At 58.9% G+C, this 9,329-nt stretch overlaps 2 protein-coding genes across 2 annotated transcripts; one reads left to right on the forward strand and one right to left on the reverse strand.

The window, feature by feature from the left end:
- Positions 1–500: 500 nt before the first annotated feature.
- LOC148592369 (hepatic lectin-like) lies at positions 501–2,845 on the reverse strand. Its single transcript, XM_088535134.1, has 6 exons — positions 2,797–2,845; positions 2,216–2,323; positions 1,784–1,858; positions 1,249–1,400; positions 895–1,007; positions 501–655 (listed from the first exon to the last, which is right to left on the reverse strand). The coding sequence occupies exons 1-6, from the start codon at positions 2,837–2,839 to the stop codon at positions 520–522; spliced, it is 627 nt and encodes a 208-aa protein (XP_088391260.1). The 5' UTR covers positions 2,840–2,845; the 3' UTR covers positions 501–519.
- A 3,407-nt stretch (positions 2,846–6,252) lies between these two features.
- UBL5 (ubiquitin like 5) lies at positions 6,253–8,921 on the forward strand. Its single transcript, XM_088535127.1, has 4 exons — positions 6,253–6,351; positions 6,486–6,569; positions 8,547–8,584; positions 8,849–8,921. The coding sequence occupies exons 1-4, from the start codon at positions 6,296–6,298 to the stop codon at positions 8,890–8,892; spliced, it is 222 nt and encodes a 73-aa protein (XP_088391253.1). The 5' UTR covers positions 6,253–6,295; the 3' UTR covers positions 8,893–8,921.
- Positions 8,922–9,329: the final 408 nt, after the last annotated feature.

Here is a 9,329-nt window from a genome sequence, read left to right on the forward strand (position 1 = left end):
TCAGGGTGAGCCGGGCTCATGTCACCAGCTAAAGAGCCCGGCTTTTATTGCGGATGTAACAACTCTCTTTTGGGTGCTGGGAATGCTGTGATACAACGGGCCTGCGTGGGGAAATTTCCTTGCAAACGGCTTGGAGACGGATGGGAACACGGCGCAAGGACTGGCTGCTGTTAAGGGCTCTTAGCGCAGAGGTGAGCGGGTGACCAGCCCTTCCCCAGCCCTTGCTGCACCTTTGCCCGTCACCCTTGATGTGCTGGGCAATTTTATAATGAGAAATCCCAACCGAAAAATAAAATAAATAAAAGGATAGTTATATAGATTTTTTTTTTACTGAGAAACAGAGGCTGTTTTTACCACTGCTCCAGATCGATAATTGTCCTTTATTAAGCCAAGCTCCTTGCAGACAACCAGGGCTCCTGCGATGCTGCTGAGGACCGTTAAAGCTCAACTCCATCCTACTGCAGTTGCCACTGGGAACTGAGAAGGACCAGCACAAAAGGGACACTTGGAAAGCATAAATTAGGTGGACACGGGCTTCTCGCAGATGTAGTAGCACTCGTAGGTGCAGTAGACATCGTTCCACTGGCCGAGGCCCCAGAGGTGGGCGCAGTGCTCGTTGTTGCTGTCGTTATTGGGCTCTCCCTCCTTCCAGAACCTGTAGGGAGAAGGGAACACAGGGAATGGGGGTGACAACCCAGAGCCTGGCCCCATGGTACTACTTTCTCTGCAGTGCTAGCTGAAATAATCTAATTTTAGATGGCTTTAGGTGCCAGTTTGTGCTACTGATGCCACATTAGACCTGTCCCAAGCTGCTTCCCTTGCAGGGCAACGCAGGCTGCAAAGGAGCTGCTGGGGAAGCACGTGGGGGTGAAGGTCCCAGGGTCGGGCACTCACGTGAATGCAGTTTTGTAGTCGCTCCCGTCGATCCATTCCCATTCCCCTTCGGAGTTCTCATCGGTGAGGCCAATCCAGAACCGCTCGTTCCTTGTCCTGAACATGACAAAATTCTGCAGCGGGGAGACAGATCAGGAGGGAAAGCACCAGGACTCGGATCACAGCGGGATCAGCGATGTGTCCGAGCATCCCGCGCCGGACGGGGACGCGGGACGGCCGCGCGCGCAGCGAGTTGTGCCTGCTCTCTGCTGGCTGATGCCGAGGATAACAGCACCGGCCGCGCTGCTCCGGCCACCGGGCAGGACAACAGGGCACGGACACTGCTGGGGACGGCAGGTCTGAGCCCTTCTTTACCTGCTCGGCGTAGCTGTCGACGACAACCAGGTGCGAGTGCATCTCTTCGCATGAAGCCTTCGCCTTGTGCCAGGTTGTTCTACCCAGGGAGAAGTAGTAGCACTTTTTGTTGAAGTATTCCCACTCCCGGGATCCGGGACCGCAGGGAAACACTGGGAAAAGGAAGGAGGGAAATCTGTCGAAGTTGGACCCCAAAACAAGCACAGGTGAAGCCAGGATCCCTTGTGCTGCACTGTGGGGCCATGGGAATGAAACAGTGGCAAAAGGAAGGAGGAAAAGACAGAGTTGACCCCAAAACAAGCGCAGGTGAAGCCAGGATTCCTTGTGCCGCATGGGAATCGGAGGAGATGATCACTCTAAATACTAAATATCTCTTGGTCAGGATGTCTGCAAGGTGGTGCATCCATGCACAACCCTCGGCAAAGGGAATGCTGAGCAGGAAATTTGCATGGACAACTGCTGGAGATGGTAGAAAGTGGGGAAGCTTGGGAGAAGCAGAAGTCCTTTGCGGTCTGGGGTAGCATTAAGCACTTACATAGGTAATCTGTGCTGGAATGATTTGTTTTCTGCTCCTTATGCACCTTGTGGAGTTGAGAAGAAACGGCTGAAACTGTTAAGAGAAAGACGCTGGGTTATGGTTTGCTCTGCTTGTGCTTGTGCAACCCGTGCATTGAGCCATGCAGACCTGAGAAATGTTCTGCTCCAGCTTGTTCAACCTGCTGGGGATGCCCCTTTCCAGCAAAGTGATCCCGGGATCCAGTGCCTGGATTGGAGCCATGGCACCATCCAGGTTTTTATTCCTCACCTTGGTGAGTTCTGCCCAGTTTGGGCCATTGCCATATGGGTTTCAAGGCCCAACAGGGACGTATGGACGTGTGTGCTTAGGCCTCATGCATCTCTTGGTCCTACCAGTCTAATTAATTCGCACAAGGTAATTAATTAGCAACCCTAAGAGAGGTCCCGGTACCTTTGGAGATTGATACAGCAAACAGGACGATGATCAGCAGGAAGAAGAGTGCCAGGAGCAAGTACACGGTGAAAAAGGACCTCAGCTTCAGCTGGAAAAAGTTCCTGTCTTTTGAAACAAACAGGAAAACAGTGAAAATATTCCCTCTGAAAACTGGATTCGTTTGAGTCTCCTTCCTTCTCTGATTCCATCTATAGGAGGGTTAATAAATAACCTGCAGTGGTTCGTTGTTTGCTATGGACACCAAGAATTTGATCATACTGTTCCAAACCATCTGCAGAGCAAGGGGACCGTCACAAACTTGCACCGTGTTAGCACCGATGTGGCCTTGCTACAGGGCAATCTGCAGTTTGCTGCACAAGCAAACCAAAAAGCCCAAGATTCCCCCAAAGAAATTACAAATTTACACCACATATTTGGAAATATAATGTGTTTTTAAGCCCTACTGGTTATCTACTAACCCCTTCTAAAAGGAAGGACCCTTCCCTGTCCCTAGCTGGTGCTTTCAGGGGGTTTAGACCTTGGATCTACCCTCAGATTATTTGCAAGTGGCTCTAAGGGTGATCCCGGCAGGAATTTACCTTTAAAAACACGCAGCTCATCGTGAAGATGCTCTTCATCCATCCTGGAAAACCGGCTGGGAGAGATGGGGACGGTTGCGCTCAGCTCTGGGATGCGAAGCAGGGAAGTGGAAGCTTGTTTGCTGGAATATCTGCAATAGGAAACGTGCAATGTCTCCAGAAGTGCTCACCCCGATGGTTAAAATTTAACTGGCAATTTTTAGGCTGTATCCCATTGGCTTTTCCCCTCAGATCACTGTTTTGGATCATGTCAACCTCCAATAATTCACCTGGCTGAAAGTTCTTGTCTGGCCAAACTGAACACCCTTTTCATTAGCAACATTTTGGAGGACAAAGGGCAAATTCCCAGTTTCTGAACCTGTTCCCTCAATACAAAAGGGGTAAAAATACCACTCTGGAAAACAGGGAATGTTCTTCTGCTTGGAAAATCTGCTGCTCTGCAACCGCTGAAGGCAAAACCAACCTCCAGACAGACACAGTTGCATAAAGAAGTAAAACGGATTCAGAACTGATAACATTTCTGCATTAATGACAAACTTATGTGTGATGGTTTGCACTCCACTTCCTAATTAAGTGGAGTTTCCTGCACTAACTGGTAACCCACAAGTTCCACAAAACTCCCCAAGTTTTTTGCATGATGGAAACTTTGGTAGTTGGGAATTTTAACTTCTCTCAACTCCAGGGCGACTTTGAGACCTACTTTATGCACTGGTTTCACTGCAAGACACCCAGGTTTTAGTGTTTTTTATTTCTTTTTCCTATTTTTTTCAGTGTTAAAACCCAAAACTCTGCTTTGATTTCATGACATGCTTATAGCCAGCAGTAAGCCAAGGTTGGAAGAAGAACCATTTACGCTAAAGGATAATGCTGGCAAAAGGTGAAATGAAGATAAACGTTCCAATAAACCACTTAGGCTGGAAAGGAGAAGCAATAAGACACTAGAACAGGCCTCCAAAAGCCATCCAGAATAAAACACTCCAACAAAAGTGTGAAAACAGGGGCAGAAACACAATTAGCATTGCCCAAAGTCACACGATATTAAAGTTTGTACTTGCAGTGCCCGGATTCCCAAACTTGGTGCCATGCAAAGCCCCCTTTGCGGCACGCGGAACTTGTAATTGCTCCTTCCTGCTCCTGCGTGTTTAGTAATTATGAGCTCTGCAGAGACGAGGGGAAACGGGCAAGTTGGGATCGACAGATATGAAATTACTCTGTTCCGTACACTGCGCTATCGGGCTTGCAAACGTCCCACTGCAAACATTGAGGGAGAACATTTAGATTCCTGCTGCATCAAAGCGCGCTTTGATTGACTGGGTGCTTTTTTCGCTGCGTTTTTAATTTTTACTTTTGCTGATTTGCCTTCGCTCTCCGCGTCCAGAGAGTGCTAGGACAGATAACACCGAAGTTTTAATAATGATAATTGCTCCAGCGTAAACCTTTAGACCTGCGGTAAAGCCGTATCCGGAGTTATTAAGCCGGCAGCCTTGGGATGCTGTCCAGGGCAAAGCCGGGGCATTTCCCGCTGTTTATCCGCCCCGGGGCCGCACGGAGGCTGTTTGCACATCGGGAGGCCGACGCGGAACGAGGCCAGGGCGCAAAGACCGGGATGGGTTTCGTCAGCGGGGGTCAGCGCCACGCGGGCAAATTCGGGAGCCCATTGCACAACCTGCGAGGACGGGCGGAACAACGGCCGTGTTTGGGAATGGGGCCGGGAAGAGGCGGCGAGTCCGGCGCCGCTTCCCTGCGGGAGGCTCCGGTTTTCCCTCTCCACCTGCTCCGGAGGGAAAAATAAGCAGGAATGGCCGGGTCGCTGCCTGTCCCTCTGGAGTAGGAATTGAAGGGCATGGGGGAATCTCTGGAGGGGGAAACAGGGATGTTGGGGATCAGCAACTCGTGTTTTTGATCCCACTCTTTGTAATTCCATGTGTCACCTTCAACACGGGAATAGTTTGGCCGAGACGGGAGGGATCCGGCGCCGCTTCCCTGCGGGAGGCTCCGGTTTTCCCTCTCCACCTGCTCCGGAGGGAAAAATAAGCAGGAATGGCCGGGTCGCTGCCTGTCCCTCTGGATTAGGAATTGAAGGGCATGGGGGAATCTCTGGAGGCGGAAAGGGGGGATGTCAGGAGATCCGTGACTTGTGATTCTGATCCAGCTCTTTGTAATTCCATGTGTTGTCTTCAACACGGGAATAGTTAGGCTGAGACGGGAGGAATCCAGCCACCTCTTCCCTGTGCGAGGCTCCGGTTTTCCCTCTCCGCATCCTCCACCTGCTCCAGAGGGAAAAATAAGCAGGAATGGCCGAGTCGCTGCCTGTCCCTCTGGATTAGGAATTGAAGGGCATGGGGGAATCTGGAGGGGGAAACAGGGATGTTGGGAATCAGCGACTTGTGTTTTTGATCCCGCTCTTTGTAATTCCAAGTGTCGCCTTCAACATGGGAATAATTTGGCTGAAATGGGAGGGAAGACAAAACCCAAGGTCTTCCCGAGGGAATCCCGCATCCCAGGGTCCGTGCGCAATCGGATGCAATTTCCCCGGGCGCTTTTATCCCATGTGTGCCGCGTCTGCATCCCTGGAATTTTTTATTTTAACAAAGATTTGGAGCAAGGCTAGCGGTCCAAAGTGTTTTTATTTAATAAATACAGTATTTGCCTATAAAAATCTATTAAAAAACCATCCTTCGTAACTCCTCAGACCCAACCAGCGACGTCGCAGAATTCCCATGAAATCCAGGGAGGTTTTTGTGTCACAGAGGGGGATCCTGCATTTCCGCAAATGGAATATTCGGCTTTCGGGAACAACTAGGAGGATCTGGGAATGTTGAGTAATCGGAGCTGGGAATTAACCGGACTTCCAGGTCTGGAGCGGCTCGGCCTGGTTCGGCCCGCCGGAGCGGTGCCGGTTCTGACCCGGCCCGGTTCCGTCTGGTTCCGATCCCGGTTCTGACCCGGTCCGGTCCCCTCCGTCTGGTTCCGGTCCCCCCGCAAAGGGCGCTGCGGGTTCTGACCCCGACTCCGTCCCCTCCGTGTGGTTCCGGTTCCCCCTCCCCGGTGCGGTGCCGGTTCTGACCCCGGTCCGGTCCAATTCCCCCGGAGGAAACCCGGTTCCGCCCCCCGCCGGCTCCACCCGCCCCGCTCCGGGCTCCGCTCCACGTCCCTCCAGAGCGCCGGCACCGCCCGCTGCCCCCGGTTCCGGTTCGGCCCCGGTTCCGGCCCCGGTTCCGGCCCCGCAGCGGCAGCAGCGCCGAGTCCTCCAGGAGCAGCGAGTCGCGCCGCGCGCTCAGCCCCGCTTCCGCCACCGCGCAGCCGGTAGTCGCGCGACTTCCGCTTCCGGGAGGCAGTCGGTGAAGCGGCGCGTCCGGGCTCGGTGGGTGACGGCGCCGGGTCCCCCCGTCCCCCCCTTCCAGTTCCGCGTTCCCCGGTTCCCCCCGCCGCATTCCCGGTGCCTCCGCGCCCCCCGCGGGGTTCCCGCTAACGGCCGTTCCCCCCCCCCGCAGGAACCATGATCGAAGTCGTCTGCAACGACCGTCTGGGCAAGAAGGTGCGGGTGAAATGCAAGTATCCCGGTACGGGGAACGGGGACACCGGGAAGGGGGGAACACCGGGAAGGCGACACCGGGAAGCGGCGGCGGGGGGGAACACCGGGAGAGGGGGGGTTGCACCGGCCCCGGTTTCCTTAACGGCGCCGCCAGCACCGAGGATTCCATCCGCGACCTGAAGAAGCTGATAGCGGCGCAGACCGGGACCCGCTGGGACAAGATCGTGCTCAAGAAGTGGTGAGTACCGGAGCGCCGGGATGCGGAGAGGGTTCCCGGGAGCCCCGCGGGCACCGGGACGCGGAGCCGGTTCCCGGGAGCCCCGCGGGCACCGGGACGCGGAGCCGGTTCCCGGGAGCCCCGCGGGCACCGGGACGCGGAGCCGGTTCCCGGGAGCCCCGCGGGCACCGGGACGCGGAGCCGGTTCCCGGGAGCCCCGCGGGCACCGGGACGCGGAGCCGGTTCCCGGGAGCCCCGCGGGCACCGGGACGCGGAGCCGGTCCCCGGGAGCCCCGCGGATACCGGGACGCGGAGCCGGTTCCCGGGAGCCCCGCGGGCACCGGGACGGGGAGCCGGTTCCCGGGAGCCCCGTGGATACCGGGATATGGAGCCGGTTCCCGGGAGCCCCGCGGGCGCCGGGATATGGAGCCGGTTCCCGGGAGCCCCGCGGGCACCGGGACGCGGAGCCGGTTCCCGGGAGCCCCGCGGGCACCGGGACGCGGAGCCGGTTCCCGGGAGCCCCGCGGGCATCGGGATGAGGAGCCGGTTCCCGGGAGCCCCGTGGGCACCGGGATGCGGAGCCGGTTCCCGGGAGCCCCGCGGGCACCGGGATGCGGAGCCGGTTCCCGGGAGCCCCGCGGGCACCGGGATGCGGAGCCGGTTCCCGGGAGCCCCGCGGGCACCGGGATATGGAGCCGGTTCCCGGGAGCCCCGCGGGCACCGGGATGAGGAGCCGGTTCCCGGGAGCCCCGCGGGCACCGGGATATGGAGCCGGTTCCCGGGAGCCCCGCGGGCACCGGGACGCGGAGCCGGTTCCCGAGAGCCCCGCGGGCACCGGGATATGGAGCCGGTTCCCGGGAGCCCCGCGGGCACCGGGACGGGGAGCCGGTTCCCGGGAGCCCCGCGGGCACCGGGATGCGGAGCCGGTTCCCGGGAGCCCCGCGGGCACCGGGATGCGGAGCCGGTTCCCGGGAGCCCCGCGGGCACCGGGATGCGGAGCCGGTTCCCGGGAGCCCCGCGGGCACCGGGACGGGGAGCCGGTTCCCGGGAGCCCCGCGGATACCAGGATATGGAGCCGGTTCCCGGGAGCCCCGCGGGCACCGGGATATGCATCCAGCGTCTGGGGAGCACTGGGATGTGGAGCCGGTTTCCCAGTGTCCGGGGAGGCAACCGGAGTGCTGGGATGTGGAGCTGGTCCCCGGGAACACTGGCAGACACCGGGATGTGGATCCATCCCTGGGGAGTGCTGAGGAACACCGGGACGCGGCTCTGGTCCCAGGGAACACCGGGACACCGGGATGAGGCTCCATTCCCAGGGGACACCGGGACGCAGCTCCAGTCCCTGGGAGCACTGGGGGACACTGGGATGCAGCTGCATTCCCAGGGAACACCGGGATGCAGCTCCCATTCCCAGGGGACACCGGGACGCAGCTACCATCCTCAGGGGATGCCGGGATGTGGCTCCTGTCCCCAGGGGACACTGGGATGCGGCTCCGTCCCCAAGGGACACCAGGATGCAGCTCCCATTCCCAGGGAACACCGGGATGCGGCTCCATCCCCAAGGGACACCAGGAAGCAGCTCCCATTCCCAGGGAACACCGGGATGCGGCTCCATCCCCAAGGGACACCAGGAAGCAGCTCCCATTCCCAGGGAACACCGGGATGCGGCTGCATTCCCAGGGAACGCTGGGATGCAGCTCCCATCCCCAGGGGACACCGGGACGCAGCTCCGGTCCCTGGGAACGTTGCAGGACACCGGGATGCGGCTGCGTTCCCAGGGAACACCGGGATGCAGCTCCCATCCCCAGGGGACACCGGGATGCGGCTCCCATCCCCCGGGGACAACCCGGGATGCGGCTCCCATCCCCAGGGGACACCGGGATGCAGCTCCCGTCCCCAGGGGACACCGGGACGCAGCTCCGGTCCCTGGGAGCGCTGGGGGACACCGGGACGCGGTTCCGGTCCCCGGAGCGCGCCTCACTCCGCTCTGTCCCCCAGGTACACCATCTTCAAGGACCACGTCACGCTGGGAGACTGTATCCTTGCCATCCCGCTGCAATTCCCCCGGGAATCTCCCCAGGGAAGCGAGCGCTGCGGCCTCCGGCGCTTCCAGCATGGAAAACGGCAGCCCGAGCACTCGCCGAGCTCCGCTTCCCAGCGGCGGCCTCGGTTCGGAGGCTCCGCTCCGGGCGCTTCCTTTGGTGCCGTTCGGCTAAACCGAAATATTCCGAAATGAGCCCAAAAGCGGCGCGGAGGGAGGGCCCTTCTATGCCCGAGACCTTCCTTAACTCCTGGCACAGATGAGATCCACGACGGGATGAACCTGGAGCTCTACTACCAGTAGCCGCAGCGCCGATCCCAGCCCCATTCCCAGCCCCGTTCCCAGCCACATTCCCAACCTGTTCCCGCTTCCCCAAACGATGCTCCTTCACTTTATTCCCCTTTGTGCGGCCAGAGAGCCGGGAGCCCTGGTCGCACGGGACCCCGTGTGCCCCGTGGTGGCTCCGCAGCCCCCGGGAGTTTTTTTTTTTCCCTAATTTCCAATAAATTTTGTCCTTGGATCTGCGGTGACTCCAAAGGGGGCGGGTCAGGGGAGGGCGGGCGCGTTCTGGCCTGTTTTGAGCTTCGGCGGCCGCCGTCCGGCCTCTTGTCACGTGCCCCCCCCTTACGGGATCGCAATCGCTTCCGGGCTCAACGCTGTAGCGTCATGAGGGCGGGAGTGGCGCGTGCTTGGGCCAATGGCGCCGCGAGCTGGCGCCGGGGGGCGGGACCTGGCGTCGC

The sequence above is a fragment of the Tinamus guttatus genome, unplaced genomic scaffold, assembly GCF_059628265.1.
Source record: "Tinamus guttatus ecotype Peru unplaced genomic scaffold, ASM5962826v1 Tinamus_guttatus_pri_ptg000617l, whole genome shotgun sequence".
Lineage (NCBI taxonomy): Eukaryota > Metazoa > Chordata > Aves > Tinamiformes > Tinamidae > Tinamus > Tinamus guttatus.

Coding starts and splice junctions, on each gene's coding strand:
- LOC148592369 (XM_088535134.1), bottom strand. CDS start 2,839: ATGGATGAAGAGCATCTTCACGATGAGCTGCGTGTTTTTAAAG. Junction 1,401..1,783: donor TTCCAGCACAGATTACCTAT/GTAAGTGCTTAA, acceptor TCCTTTTCCCAG/TGTTTCCCTGCGGTCCCGGA. Junction 1,008..1,248: donor TCGACAGCTACGCCGAGCAG/GTAAAGAAGGGC, acceptor TCCCCGCTGCAG/AATTTTGTCATGTTCAGGAC.
- UBL5 (XM_088535127.1), top strand. CDS start 6,296: ATGATCGAAGTCGTCTGCAACGACCGTCTGGGCAAGAAGGTGCGGGTG. Junction 6,352..6,485: donor AAGGTGCGGGTGAAATGCAA/GTATCCCGGTAC, acceptor CGGCGCCGCCAG/CACCGAGGATTCCATCCGCG. Junction 6,570..8,546: donor AAGATCGTGCTCAAGAAGTG/GTGAGTACCGGA, acceptor TCTGTCCCCCAG/GTACACCATCTTCAAGGACC.